The 15,618-nt window shown below is 47.7% G+C and overlaps 1 protein-coding gene across 4 annotated transcripts in view; it reads right to left on the reverse strand.

Moving 5' to 3' along the window:
- CCAR2 (cell cycle and apoptosis regulator 2) overlaps positions 1–15,358 on the reverse strand; it is a 28,456-nt gene extending 13,098 nt beyond the window's left edge. For 2 of the 4 annotated variants that reach the window (XM_053269466.1, XM_053269463.1), the window contains exons 1-11: positions 15,220–15,358; positions 14,058–14,149; positions 13,010–13,101; positions 10,164–10,255; positions 9,727–9,841; positions 7,772–7,898; positions 6,442–6,538; positions 3,356–3,472; positions 2,692–2,926; positions 1,972–2,085; positions 1,213–1,376 (exon numbers count right to left, since the gene is read on the reverse strand). In XM_053269466.1, coding sequence (XP_053125441.1) covers positions 1,213–1,376; positions 1,972–2,085; positions 2,692–2,926; positions 3,356–3,472; positions 6,442–6,538; positions 7,772–7,898; positions 9,727–9,841; positions 10,164–10,255; positions 13,010–13,101; positions 14,058–14,124 — 1,220 coding nt within the window. In that variant the 5' untranslated portion in view covers positions 14,125–14,149; positions 15,220–15,358. Of the gene's footprint in view, positions 1–1,212; positions 1,377–1,971; positions 2,086–2,691; positions 2,927–3,355; positions 3,473–6,441; positions 6,539–7,771; positions 7,899–9,726; positions 9,842–10,163; positions 10,256–13,009; positions 13,102–14,057; positions 14,150–14,707; positions 14,730–14,879; positions 14,903–15,219 lie in introns of those variants that run through there. The other 2 variants (XM_053269464.1, XM_053269465.1) reach the window with 2 other exon arrangements.
- Between the last annotated feature and the right edge of the window lie 260 nt (positions 15,359–15,618).

Raw genomic sequence — 15,618 nt, forward strand, 5'->3', positions numbered from 1 at the left:
GTAACAAGCATGACTTGTCCCTTTGCTAAGCAGGAACCAGCCTGGGTTGCATTTGAATGGGAGACTACACATGTGAGCACTGTAAGATATTCCCCTTAGGGGATGGAGCTGCTCTGGGAAGAGCATCTGCATGCAGGTTCTAAATTCCCTCTGTGGCATCTCCAAGAAAGGGATGAGAGAGACTCCTGCCTGCAACCTTGGAGAAGCCGCTGCCAATCTATATAGACAATACTGAGCTAGATAGACCAATGGTCTGACTCAGTATAAAGCAGCTTCCTATGCTCTTACCTATTTCCACTCCATTTCTCTGCTCAGATTTTCAGCCAAGTTTGCTCCTGCATAAAGGATTCTCAAACTTGGGTCCCCAGATGTTGGACTACAACTCCCATCATCCCCAGCCACAATGGCCTTGGCTTTGTACTTAAGAACCCCTGATCTATACAATATACTGTCCCAACAGCAAAACAGGCACTTGTTTTTGTTATTAAATCTACCTTGCAAGTCAGTGAGATTATCAAGTATATCCCACTTAACTCCAAGCAAATCAATGCAAAGTTGGCTACAGGTATACTGTTACCCCAAGTCTCGTCAAAGCAATATGTTGAAAATGTAACCAAGTCTACAGGCAAGATAAGAGAGTTGGGGCCTAGACTGTATTCCTCAAGGCAGTAGGTTTTATATTCTACAGGTTCCACATTCAAGGTTGGTAAATACCTAAACAAGAGCATCCGCTTGCAGAGGGGAGCCATGCTACCTGATGCACAACAGAGTGTCTTGTGACACCTTAAAGACTAGCACATGTTTTGTGACAGATACAAGGTCAATGCATCTCCACGATATGGCTGCTTTCCTCCCCCAAAATGGTTAGAATGCTGGAAGACCCGGGTTCAAATCTTGGCCATGGAGTTCACTGGATGATCTTGGGCCAAACACTCAGCCTACTCTACCCATAGGGTAGTTAAAATGGTGGTTAGGATAAAATGGAGCAGGGGAGAGAGAGAACCTTGTACACTGCTCTTAGGGTCTTGGAGGAAGGGCAGGATAAAAATGCATCATGCACGTGTCTGATGAAGGAGGCTTTACTTCTAGAAAGCTCCTGCCACCATAAATGTGCTAACCTTTTAGCTGCCGCACACACCTCCAACGTCTCTTCTCCCAAGAAAGGTAGCTGCTTTGGAAGGCACAGCCGATCAGCCAAAGAGGATTACTCACCACTTCGTGCAGGCACTCAGGTCCAACCCAGTCTGTGCTTTGGCACAGCGAATGGCTGTGCGGATCAGGACCATTGGGTTTGCAGCTGGGTCACGACCATCCAGGGATGGAGACCACTGCCCTCCAATCAACACTGTTTCATCTGCTTTCTTCCCTAGCAAGAACTAAGGAGAGAGAAAACTGTAAGGAAACATACTGCCTGGGTCTGCACCCAGAGCTTGGAAGCGGGAGGGGGGAGGCTTGCCTGATATACAGACTCTATTCTCCTATCAGTATCAAAGCTCTTAGATAAGAGGAAAGTTGTTACAGTCCCCAATGGCAGAGAGCAGGGGCTCCCAACCTTGAGTCCACAGATGTTGAACTACAACACCCATCATCCCCTTCAACCACTGTGGCAGAGGTTGATGGGAGTTGTGGTCCAAAAGCACCAGGGGACTCAAAGTTGGGAGCCCCTCAGATAGTGGTTCGCTCCCACAATTCAGACCCCACAATAGAAAACAAAACATATCCTTTGTGAATCAAAATCAATCAAACAAGTTATTGTTACGGTCCAAGACCAACCAACCACTGGTGGCTCCTGAACCACTCTTTCAGTCTCCAGCCTAATTCTACTTCTTCTCCAACTCTGATTTTACACAATTCTCACTGCAGCTTATTTCCTTCGCTCTTGAAATGTCTTGGAATTTCTCCGAGGTGTCTGAGCTGCCCTAATTCCAAGCACACGGTCAAGTCTACATCCCTGCTCTTGAGGATGCTCACCTTAATTTGCTTTGTTGGGTGCTCAGGACTCTCCTTATGGTCACTGGGATCTTCAGTATATAGCAAACAATTGCGGTAGAATTCTTCTATGCCCGGAGAGGACAGCAGCAAAACCTACATTGGAAAGGGACCAGTGCTTGGTACAAGGTCTCAGGTGGCATCCCCAGGCTCTCCGGTAGCAGTGCTGGGAAAGCCTCTGCCAGTCAGAGTGGAACATACTGGAACAGACGGGCCAATGGTATGACCAATGTACAGAGAAAACCGTAGGATGGGACAAGCCTCACTCTTTCCTTAAAATTAAGGGCCCTTACCATTGAGATTTTCCTTAATATCAAGTACGCACAACCCTGGTACAATGAAGATTGTTCCCCATTGTTCTGGCACCAGCAATGTAGGGGCAGAAGAAGCTGGTTAAGAACAGGACAGAAACCACAGCTGAATCTGTGCAGTGCTGTGCTCAGCCCAGTTGGCACTGCCCTTGTTCTATCTGCAAAGGGAAGCCAGGCTGAAGCCCTTAACTAGTCGTCTCAGGAATGATAGGGCAGGCACAGCATTAGAAGGGCAACCCAGGGAGAAAGCCAGTAGATAAGCCAAGGCTTGCGTTTAGGATCCAGCCTCGCCCAAGATCATTCCAATGCTTTCTGCACCACCGGTTGTACCTCCTACATCTTTAGTGCAGTCCTAGTTTCGTCTACACCACCAGGGGACCAACTCCTTCACCTTGGCACTGTATGCAGAGTTGGCGTCCTCCGGTTGAGCATCCAGTGTGGTGCCCTCGTCGGCTGGAGGCACCTCTTCACCAGGACTGGCCACCTGGATCCGGCTGGGATGTCGAAGAGTCAGTGGCTGAGCAAGTGGGAAGGTGTCCAGCCAAGAGAGGCGAACATCATAGAACTCTTTGGGCAACTGGATACTGGCGTAACGCCTCAAGATTTCCATGGCATCACAGAAGGGGCTGAGGAGAAACAGAGATGGACAGAAGCTGTCAATATTAGACTCTGCAAGGCTAGTGGACAGAAGCCACACTCTGCCCTTCAAAGAGAAGCCAGGGCTCCAGTCGGCATGTCTTATGGCCCTTGATTCCAGTCAGGGAGTCTGTCCATTAATTTGGATATAGAATGAACACACTTTAAGCCAACACTGACCCACCAGGTCTGATGCTAGTTGTTCTCTCTGTCTAAAGCAAACAGTGTTATTGCATTTACTAAGCATCTGCCTGATAACACCGCCAGGCGCTCTGCCATTCACCAAGAGCCAAAGCTGGTTGTTTGTTTCTGCCATGTATGCACTCAGGATGGTTTCTGAGTATGCCCAAGTTCCCATCACTCCAGTCTTCCCATTGCACACAATCCCAGGAAGAAGCTCCTTGCTCTCTTGCTCTTACCTGTTCACAGCATAGCAAGCCAACTGGACCCGGTACTGAGGGGGCTCGTACCGTGGCTTCTTCACTCCCCATGGCTCACCAGCCTTCTGCTTCCGCTTCTTGGAATCAAAGTCATCCCTAAGAGCAGGATAAGGACATAAGAAGAATCTTGCTGGATCAGACCTTAGGCCTGCCCAGTCCAGCATCCTGCTTTTCAACCATGGCCCACCAGATGCCTATGCAAAGCCCACAAGTAGCAGATGGAGGCATGCCCCCTCTCCTGTTGCTCCCCTGCAACCAGTATTCAGAGGCATGCTGCCCCTGAACCTAGAGGTTGCACATAGCTACCACAACTAGTAGCCATTGACAGACTTGCCCTCCACTAATTTGGCTAACCTTTTTCTAAAGCCACCCAAGCTGGTGACCATCACCACAACCTGTGGCAACAAATTCCACAGACTATGCACTGTGTGAAGAAGTACTTCCTTCTGTCTACCCTAAATTTCCTGCCCATGGGATGACCCCTGCTTCTAATGCTGTGAGGATTCTATAAACCTTCTTCATGCCTCCCCCTTCATTGCCTTTCCCCCTAAACTAAAAAGCCCCAAATCTCTCTAGAACTTTCCTCGCAAGGAAAGTGCTCTAGCCCCATAATCAATGGTTAGCTGCTTTGGCACCTTTTCCAGTTCCTTTTTGAGATGAGACCAGAATTGTACACAGCAGTGTTCCCTCTAAGGCGTGCACGTGTGCTCACATGGTTTTTGATGCCTGCTGAGTTAATTTTAGATCCCACTCAGGTTTAATCAGGAAGGTCTCACTCCGAATGCATGTGCATGCACACTGCCTTGATACTGCCACCCAGAACAGTATTTTAAGGGTGGCTACACACCGGATAATTTTGCTGCAACCAACCATGAAACTGCACACAGTACTGATATGCAAGACCCTCCAATCTGCTGTTCTTAGCAGCACACAGTTCTATCACGCAACAGTTTAAAAGAAGGCAAGCAGGCAGCCTGGACACTGAATCTGGCTATCCAAATTATGATCTGCCAAACTGATACAAACACTCTGAGAAGACGTAATATGGCGCCTGAAATATGTAGCAGCCAGCTACACATTTCATCTCGAAAAACCGCACCAGCTGCTCCCATCAGAGTGCCAGTGCTAACCACCTAAAGTGCCCACTGCACTGACAAGGTAGTGTCTTGTGGCACCTTAAAGACTAGCACTAGGAATGTGCACCAGCCCTCCGTGCAGGCACAAGCAGGGAGTAGTTCCGTTGAGGAGCAGGCCCTCACCTGCTCCACTGCCACCCCACCACTTTTCCGGGCACGGCGCTCACTCGAGCAAAGGTTGCGCGAAGCTGCAGTGCCATTCCCTGCAGGCTGTGCACAGCATCAGCATGCAGCCTACAAGAAACTCTGACGCAGCTGTGTGCGGCCTTTGCTCGAGCGAGCGCCATGCCCAGAAAAGCGACGGGGTGGCAGCAGAGCAGGCAATGACCCGCTTGTCTGCTCCTTAAAGGAACCACTCCCCGCCCTGCCAAACCAGTTCCGCAGCAGGCGCCTGAGCCGGTTCGGCACTTCCCAAAGGAGGCTTGTGCACATGCCGGACATATTGACTCTAGCACAAGGTTTTGAGAACTCCAGCCCACTTATCAGAAGCATGAAGTGGACCGCAGTCCATGAAAGCTTCTACTACAGTAAATGTGTTTTAACACAGTAGGAACAGCAGGATTTAAAATGTTTTAATAACATTTAATTTCCTTAAGGTGCCACAAGACTTGCTTCTTTTTGCAGCTACACACCAACATGGTGTCCTCCTTAGAACTGCACCAACAACCCCCAGTGCTGCACTGTAGGCAGGAATCTCCCACTCTGGAAGCAGCCAAGCTAGATTCTGCTTTGCTGCAGACTGATGAGCACTAGAAAGTACACATCTCAGACAGCATTTTATGGAACACACACATAACTGCCTTGCTGGACCCTTGGAAGCAGGGTCCGCCCTGGCTGCATATGAATGGGAAACTAGAAGTGTGAGCACTGTAAGGTATTTCCCTTAGGGGATGGAGCCGCTCTGGGAAGAGCATCTAGGTTCCAAGTTCCCTCCCTGGCAGCATCTCCAAGATAGGGCTGAGAGAGATTCTTGCCTGCAACCATGGAGAAGCTGCTGCCAGTCTGTGAAGACAATACTGAGCTGGATAGACCAATGGTCTGACTCAGTACATGGCAGCTTCCTATGTTCCTATCAGACCAAACATCCATCTAATCCTACATCCTGGTTACCCACAGCCAACAGCCAGATGCTTCCAGGGAGTCCACAAGCAGAACACGAGAGGTCAGTTGCAACAATGGATATGCAGTGATATATCAGCTTCAGATCCAATCCCTGGAGGTTGTGTTCAGGGAACCTGGGACACTGGGCTATGTAATGAGGGTGCAAGAAGCCTTGAGGGCCATGGAAAGACTGGAAGAACATTTCAGCTACCACCCTGACCTTCCTGCAACACCACAAACTGTTGAAACTAAAAACGGGAAAGGCAACACACCACCACAGATGGGAGAGCCTGGAGCAGCACTTGGTGGAGTGGGCGGAGTGCAATGCAAGGTAAAGTTGTTGTGCTGTCGAGTCGGTGTCGACTCCTGGCGCCCACAGAGCCCTGTGGTTGTCTTTGGTAGAATACAGGAGGGATTTCCCATTGCCATCTCCCATGCAGTATGAGATGATGCCTTTCAACATCTTCCTATATTGCTGCTGCCCAATATAGGTGTTTCCCCTAGTCTGGCTATAACATACCAGCGGGGATTCGAACCGCAACCTCTTGCTCCCTAGGCAAGTTACTTCCCCGCTGCACCAAAGGTATAGCCACAGAATTCCTTTTGCTCAGTAACAAGCACCAATGCTTACAAGAGAAATCCTAGAGCTCTGAAGAGGTGAGATGGGGGGAATAGAGAGACTTGGGGTGGGGGGAGGTTTGCAAGTTCCTACACAAGCACACACACACGAAATGCTCCTTGGGAACTGGCATTACTTTCTATCTGAAGATGAGGAGCAAGGCGGAGGGAGGGATTTTGTGCAAACACAGAAGAAACGATGGTCCTTACCATCTACCCAGGTCCTGCCTGCCCTTTGGACTCCGACCACTGTATCTGCCAAGGTGACCCAGATGGAGTGCCGGAGACGTCTGGAAGAGGCTCATAGCTGGGGAAGAAACACACACAGGCTTATTTTCTAAACCTTGGACGACAACCACTTTCCTGGGCTGGGCCTCAGGATCACTCAGGATTGTCATTATCACTGTTCCCTAACACATGCACCATTTATTTACTACCTTATTTAGGCATGTCCGTATGGCTTCCTGACAGCATCAGCTCACGACATTAAAAACATAACACAGTAAGATCACATTGTGCCAGAAATATAGACAGCCACTTAAGTTAAATAATCTTGACAGGAATCAACACATTAGGAACATAGGAAGCTGCCATTTACCAAGTCAGACCCTTGGTCCATCTAGCTCAGTATTGTCTACACAGACTGGCAGCAGCTTCTCCAAGACTGCAGGCAGGAATCTCTCTCGGCCCGATCTTGGAGATGCCAGGAAGGGAACGTGGAACCTTCAGCATGCAGATGTCTTCCCAGAGCGGCTCCATTCCCTAAGGGGAATATCTTACAGTGCTCACACATGTCTCCCATTCATATGCAACCAGGGTGTACCCTGCTTAGCAAAGGGGACAGAGTCATGCTTGCTAACACAAGACCAGTTCTCCTCCTTCCAGGGGGGAAACAACTCAAAATTGAACAATGGAACGAACATCTTTCACTATCCATCAAGAGAGAGAAGGGGATGAAGCCATTCCGATCTTCTTAGGGAGGACGTTTCAGGGCTTGGGGCAACTGCAGAGCAAGCCCTGTTCCCTGTACCCACCAGCTTAATCTCAGATGGGCTGGGTCAAGGAGCATGTGGCCTTTTAAATACCCTGAACACAAACTCTTGAGCTCTTTAAAAGTGATCACCAGCACCTTGAATTAAGCTCAGAAATGAATGGAGAGTCAAATGCAGCTGGCACAAAATGGGAGTATCCAGCTCATACTGTTAAAGAAGATGGTCACACACACACACACACACACACACAATGCCATTTCAGAGCTCCTTACAACTAATGCCTCCAGGGCAGCACCACAGCTCCTGCCAGTCATTACAAAAATAGTTCACCTAGTCCACGGAAGGAAGGGGCATATCAAAGACTGTTGCTTCATGCTGTCAAGATGGAATGGTAAACACTACCCTAAAGAAGGGCCATGCCTCCATCCTCGCTCCGCCCGCTCTCCAACAGAGGTTCACATCTTGATTTCCATCACCATGCGGCATCCTCAAACACTCTAGATTTCCAACACTCAGCACCCGCCACCACAGCATGCAGCAATACTTACGCTTCTGAGGAAAGAGTGGGGGGATCCGGTGAGGCTGGAACAGCAACTGGGGCTGGGCTCCCAGGATACCTTGCTTCTGTCCTAAGGAGGCCACATGCAGCAGAGGTGTGGGAGCCTTCAGAAGAGGCTGTGGAACAAAAGAATGCCATTAACCAGGAGGTTATCTGCCAGAAAGACAAACCGTGTCTGTCAAACGTAATTTCGTGTTGCTACAATGGGGTGGATATATTTTGCTGATGAATCCAGTCAGGTTACTTCTTGGCTAGGCTGTTTTGTCTCCCACAAAACAAGACAAGCTAGAGACCTCCCAAAACAGTAGTCTTCCTGCTTCTTCACTGCATTGTCTGATTGTTTGTTTTTAAGTCTGAAAGCTTGCAGGGTAAAATAAGCTGTGTCTATGGGATGAGCTTTGTTTTTACTGTATCTTAATTGCTGCTGCTTTAAATTCTTTATTTTACATTTATTTATAGGTTTATTTTGTTTTGTACTTCACTTGTAAACCGCTTTGTTGCCTGGTGGCTAAGTGGGATAAAAATACTTAAAACAAATATGATCAATGCATCCATTCTCTTGCCAAAGCTGGTTCAACATTATTAGACTTCCACATGTTCCACTGAGACTGAAGTACTCTCAGGGCAACAGTCTCGGCTCTTTACTTTCTCCGTTGTATCGGATGCTAGCCACCATTGGAGACACGATATTGGGTTTGGATAGATTGGTGTAATGTCCTAATAAAGTTACCAATATGTACATACAGTGGTCCCTCTACTTACGAAATTAATCCGTTCCGAATGCACATTTGTAAGTCGAAAAATTCGTAAGTCGAAAAGCGGTTTCCCATAGGAATGCATTGGGAACGGATTAATGCGTTCCGGAGCCTAGAAAAAAGACCCAGACCCCCAGTAAGGCTTGCAAACTGCACAGGAACATTTCTTTTCAAGAATAAACAGGCAGTAAACAGGCAGGCAAGTCAAGGAAACCGCATGTAAAATTTGTAAGTCGAGGAAACCCCATCTAAAAATTTGTAAGTCGAGGAAACCCCATCTAAAACCGGATCTAAAACTGCCGTTTGTAACTCGAAAAATACTTAAGTCGAGTAGTTTGTAAGTCGAGGGACCACTGTATATGCTAGGTAACATCATACTCAGATGTGAAGTCATCCATTATGACAAAAGCAAAATCTGACACTTAACTCTGCTCAGCATCCCTAGAAATAGCTTATAAAAAGGTGCAGCTACTCTAATGTCACTCTGTTTTCTTAGACAAGGAACTGATACATCTATAGATTAAAGCAGTATTTCCTTCTGCCACCCACACAGCAGGGCCACAGGAAAAGGAAGCAGCAACTCATTTCTACTGTAATGTACAAAGCAGAACTCTTCATTTTGACTGGCAATGAGATGCAGGTGATTCAGAAGCTAACTGAGCTTCAATGATTACACTAGAGAGCCATAATATCCACTTTCCAACTATTTGTGTTCTTTTGGGACATATAGCAATAGCAATAGCACTTACATTTATATACCGCTCTATAGCCGGAGCTCTCTAAGCGGTTTACAATGATTTAGCATACTGCCCCCAACATTCTGGGTACTCATTTTACCGACCTCGGAAGGATGGAAGGCTGAGTCAACCTTGAGCCCCTGGTCAGGATCGAACTTGTAACCTTCTGGTTACAGGGCAGCAGTTTTACCACTGCGCCACCAGGGGCTCTTCAATGAAGGGGCTTTCAGCAAAGAGTTCTTGCATGAAGTTCGTACCCTGGCAGAAGAAAAGCATCTAGTTCTTCACATGAGGAGTCCAAAACAAACACACGCAAAGTAACTCAAACTCCACAAACTAGCACAGAATCCTCCCTTACACATGTGGAAAATGAAATACTGATGTGTATCCTTTTATAAGCCACCCAGAGAACAATTTGTTATGGGGTGGCCATATAGAGTTATGATTACTACCTGATTGGACAGTGTTTGAACCTTCAAGGCATTCCAGGGCACTGACTGGCTTGGGTTGTAGACGGCTTTCACCAGCACCTTTTCCCCAATCTGTGGCATCCGGCCTTTGACCACACTGAAACAAAACAGCAAAACAGGTGCATCAGTTCTGCTGGTGCAAAGCTCCTAGTGGGCACCTCTAAACTTTGAATTCAGAGTCAAAGGTCAGCATCCAGCTCCCCCACCTGCTGTCTGAAATGGTACAGTCCATTCTACCATCTCATTCTGCTGCACACATAGACCAGGCCTTGGCTGCAATCCCACGAGACATACACAAATGGCACAAAGTCAGAGCCACTTTTCTTCAAGGGAGTTTACTGGGTTCCAGGTGTGTGACGCCACCCTTCAGTTGCTGTCTATTCCTGTTCCTGCTGCCACCCCAACAGCCCTCTGCTCACCTTAGCTGGAAGAAAACTTCGTCATCCACTACTCCAAAGTAATCGTGGAGGCTGGTGACAATTCCAGTAAAAACACGCTGCTTCTCTCCCCCCTGAAAAACAAAGGCCCAGGGAAATCACCATAATGACATAATGAAGGGTCACACACTGAGCATCAATGCGACAGATTGGGTAGCCTGGCATAGACTCTCCAGGGCTCAGACAACATACACAATCATTACACATGGCAGATGTGACCAATGTACAAGCTATCTAATTAATTCTCATTGTCAGCCACTGAATCAATACAGGCCTTGACAAATTTTCTTTGCATCTAGGAGCCAGACAATGGACAAACTTACCAGACTTACTACTACTATTTTTAATTGGTTCCCGCCACCCCCACCTTTTTTAAAATATACATTTCTACCCCACTGTTCCTCCAGGGAGCCCAGAGAGGTGCTCACGGTTATATTTATTGTAACAACCATGGGAAGTAGGTCAGGCTGAAAGACAAGTGACTGGCTCAGAGTTACCCAGTAAGTTTCACAGCTGAACAAGGATTTGAACTCAGATCTCCCTGGTCCCATGCCAACACTTTAACCACTACACCACACTGGCCCTCTACTACTACTACTACTACTTATATACCACTTTTCAACAACAACAACATCCTCAAAGCAGTTTACATATAAAAACAATAAGGATAAGATGGTTCCCTGTACCCAAAGAGCTCACAGCCTGAAAAGAAATACAAGAGACACCAGCAACTGGAGATATGTTGTGCTGTGATTAAATATAATCAGCTGCTCTCCCCTAGCTTAATATAAAGAAAATCAACACTTTGAAAGGTGCCTCTTTGCCCAGTTAGCAAGGTGATGGACACTTTGGAGGGGGAGGGTAAATGGGCTTCTCTTTATCTCCTTTACAAGTGGCAAAACAGAAACAGAGCTGCCTGAGACAAATAAAGATTTCATTACACAACTCTGCCTCTGAAGATCCTCGTCTAGGTATCATGGCTAAGTTTCTAGGCAGCATCATGGCTCCCTGGGATGTGTCAAGCCCTGAATTAATACATCAGACTCTGACGAGTTCTAAACCATTCAGAGTGTTTTAGGCTGAAGCAAGGAATGTGAGCCACATCACCACCACTTCAGGCATCAAACTCTCTGGGTCTCTACCTGCCAAAGGAGGCGTTTGCTATCTGGCGAGCTCTAGCCAACTCACTTTGCCCTCTCTTTAATACTGGCCCAAGTATCAAGTCAAGTGACAACTATACTAACTAGCCCACTTCAAAACTGCACACAAATCCTACTTGGAATAGATCAGTGCAAGAGACTTATTTCCTCCCTAACTGCACAGAACACAGAGAAACTGCATCCTGCAGTCCAGAAGTTAGCAAGCACTCTAATCTCCTATGTGTGGTAGGGTCCGGAACTTGGGGACAACACATCTGCCATCATATGGCAGAAGTCATGGAAGACTCAGGGATGCAAGCAGAAATTGGGCAAACAGTACATGTATCTGAACACATGGATGGCTGGTTCACACATGACTTCCGGGCAGCAGGAATATGTGATCACGAGAACACATAGTCCAGGGGTTCCCAACCAGTGGTACTCCAAATGTTGTACAACTCCCATCATCCCCAGCCACAATAAACTGCAGCTGCAGATGATGGGAGTTATAGTTTAGCAACATTTTGAGTACCACCTGTTGGGAACCCCTGCCATAGCCCATCACATTTGAAACAACCCTCAAAAAGAGTCACAACAGAAGAGCAGATGGGAGTTCCTAGTCATAAATCTCTACCCCAGTTCACCTAACCAGTTGGTCCCCAACTTTGAGCTTAACAGAGGTTTGCCTTCCCCTGGCTATGAGAGTTTAATTATTATTATTATTATTTATTTAACTTGTATACCGCCCAAACTTTCATCTTTCGGAGAATTAACAAACAATTTACAGATGCTATGCAGTGCACCTACTCCCTAAAGGTACACTGTATTTTATAATGCAGAGGGATTAATTTAACAGTTGGAAGCCCAGTAAAAGGCCATTTATGATTCCATTACCATCTGCCACACAGCCTTCATGCTAGAGTAATTAGGGTGAGGAATGAGAACTTAGATAGTACAGAATTTTCCTACGCCAGCCAGGTAACTGACTACAGAGCCTTTGGATGGGGTGGTATAGAAGTGTAATAAATAAATAAATACAAGCAGACTAAAAACCAGGCACTCCACAGTCAAAGCTGTTTACTGTTTTTATTCTCTTAGTTTTTCACAGCATTTGATCTGGGCTCTTAGGACACCCAGAGTCCTAGCCTTTGCTCAGGTTTTTAATATATTTTATTTCAATTTTCAAGTCTTCATAGACTTCATCTACAAAGCTTCATTCCTACAGTCAGAATCATACTAAATGAACAGCTATGCAAAAATGACATCGTCATTAGAGTTATGCTAAAGACAGTGGTGGGGGAGGGGGGCAAAATGTCCATCTACACACATACATGCCTGCTTGCTCTGAGTGCCTGTCTTTCCAATCCTTCTTGCAATGGCCTTGAGCCAAACTGGCACCAAGTATGCAGCTCTGGTTTCATCAGATCCAGAGGAAATTCAAAGCCACATGCCTAAGGCATCAGGAGAGCTACGCAGAACTTCTTCACCTGACCTCTGGCCAAGATTCAATCTGAGAAATGAAAAGCCCTGCAGCCCTGACTCAAAAATATACAGATTCTGGCACAAATTCAGGGAGGTGCTTCCAGAACCACCTTAGCGTATGAGGGGCTCAAATAGTATTGGATGGAGACAAGAGCCCCTTAGCTGACCTCTCTGCAGAATATAAAGGGACAACCAACTGTCACATACCTGGAGATGCCGTGCTGCCTGAATAATATCTGCTGAGATAGGAGGATTTAATAGGCCAGGTGCAGGTCCCAATAAAGAGGCTGGCTGGGTTCCTAGTGTAAAGAAGCAAATAGTCTTAATCCCTAGAAAATTCTACAAAGATAAAATATTAGACAAAAATCATTTTCCCCAATTAGACAGGTAATAATTTGTAACAATTTGTTTCACATTCCTAGCTATGAGAACAACTCATTATTCCCTTCAGAATCATGGGAGTGGGGAAATCCATTTCTGGGTCTGAACCCAGATCCACACTCAACATGCCGACCATTAGTCCATACTGCCTCAAATTTATCTATCCATCTATCCATTGTCTTTATATACCACCCCATATAAAATATCTGGGCAGTTTACAAATTAAAATGCAAAAACAATTAAAACCTTAAATCAAATAAAACAAATTAAGATTTCAAAACATTATAAACTAAAAGCCTGACAAAATAGGTGTATTTTCAAGAATTGCTTAAAAACAGCCAGAGATGGGAAGGTTCCAATTTCATTTGGAAGCATGTTCCAGAGCCAGTTTTAGGTCACCACCAAATGAGCCGGTGGTAACTCCAACCAGACTTCCCCCAATGATCTTAATAGGCGGCAGAGTTCATGAAGAAGGCGGCGTTCTCTTAAATATCCCGGGCCCAAGCCATTCTGGGCTTTATAGATAATAACCACATTGTATATTTCACTGTATCTCAAATTAGATAGAGGTCATATTTACACAGCCATGTCAATGTAATATACGCACTTTAAATCATTAGCACTCTCAAACTCCTATGCTGTATACATAGGGAGAAAGACACAGGAGTCATGCTCACATTTGCTTATACTCTTTTTTAATCATCATATAAATGCACAAGCACCAATAACACACAGACATACAAGAATCACTATGGAGCACCATTCATCCATCAGAAAGCAGAAGGCAGAAAAGCACAGCAGAATGCAGAGGACTCTACATTGGCAGCTTGAACTACATCGAAAGCAGAGCAGAAACAAGCTGGATCTGACTGACCTGAGAACGACCTAGCTCCCTGAAGATTGCTGGTTCGCAGTTGCTTCTGGCGCTTGAACTGGGACATTTTGATGGCGTAACCTGTTTATTTTCTAAAAAAAAGAGAGAGACACACACAAGGATTACAGGGATGTCCCCCATTTGAAAACTGGCAAAAGGGATGCAGGGTGGAGATGGACCCTTTCAGCTTGTCAGGAGCCACGCTGACAAAACAGCAACATGATGCTCAACTAAGGTGTTAAAACTCCCCCCAAAGAGTTCTATTAACTCAAAAACTCATGAACTGCCCAGATCTTGACAGCAAAGATAACACTAGGTCAGCATAGCAAGCAGCATCTGGTACGCTGCCTGAATTCCTACTCAAGAAAGAGAGTTAATAAACTTTGGCTAGCAAGGAAACTGACATGTATTACAAGGCTCTCTTTGGGGAAGGCAACTAAGGAGTGGAGATGGATAAGCAACGTCTGACAGGACTTAAAAGAAAGTGCCCTAGGGGAAGAGGTCCTAAATTTTGGTGGGGGGGGAGAGGGCAGATAGATGAGGAGCAAAAACTGGGCTTGGGTCCCCATTAGCTATTCTGCCCCAACCCCTCCTCTTCCCTCTGCAAAACAGGGATATTGACCAGCTGGCCGCCACTTGTCAAAACTCACTCTAGAGCTCTGAGTCCCCTTCCCTCGGCCCGAGGGAGCCCATGATGCGGGACTGCCCTGCAGGGTGGCCACCCACCCGTCTCCCTCAGACCCTGGCATACAAGCCCCCCCCCCGCCTCCCGCTGATCTAGGGCTTTTCAACCGGGTTTCGATAGGAAAACAAAGAACCAACAAGTAAGGGGGCTCCCCGCCCGCAAAGGGCTCACAATCCGAGCCACCACGGGATAAAAGCCGCTGGGCTACACCGCAGGGGGGTTGTAAACCGCCTGGGCGGCGGGGAGCTCCGAGGCCGAGGATAGCGGAGGAGAGCCGCCCGGGAAGGCCGCCAGTAACGGGCGCTGAGAAGGGCGGGTGGGGGATACATGGGCGGGGGGGGCGCTGAGGGGCTGCTTCTCTTCCTCCTCCTCAGCCGGGGCCAGGGACTTGGGGGGCCTCTGGGGGAGGGCGGGGGGCCGCAGGGGGCGAGGGAGGGGGAGCGTCGGCCCCACCCAGCGAGGCCGCCTCAAGCGCACCTGAGGGGGGCGGGGGAAGGCGCCGGGCTGCGACGCCAGGGACAAAGGAACCCGGAAGCGCCTCCCGGATGTGCGCCTCAACGGAAACACCGCCCGCCCCCCGGCCAGCCTCCTCCTGCCTGGCAACCGTCTCCGCCCACCCGCCCAGGCACCGGAAGTGCTTCCGCCCGGAGTGAAGTCGCAGCCGGAAGTGGCGCGGTGTGTAGAGGTGGGAAGCCTTGGAGGCCGAAGGAAAGGCTTGAGCCCGGGATGGTCGACCGGAGGGAACGCCAGCAGTAGCTGGACTACAGCTCCCATCAGCCTCAGCCTTGCTTGCTGGGAGCTGTAGTCCCGACAGCCGCTGGAGCCCCGCCCAGATTGGCCGCCCCTGGGGCGAGCCCGCCTTGCGGCTGTAGTCCA

Source organism: Hemicordylus capensis, chromosome 8 (genome assembly GCF_027244095.1).
Source record: "Hemicordylus capensis ecotype Gifberg chromosome 8, rHemCap1.1.pri, whole genome shotgun sequence".
Taxonomy (NCBI): Eukaryota; Metazoa; Chordata; class Lepidosauria; order Squamata; family Cordylidae; genus Hemicordylus; species Hemicordylus capensis.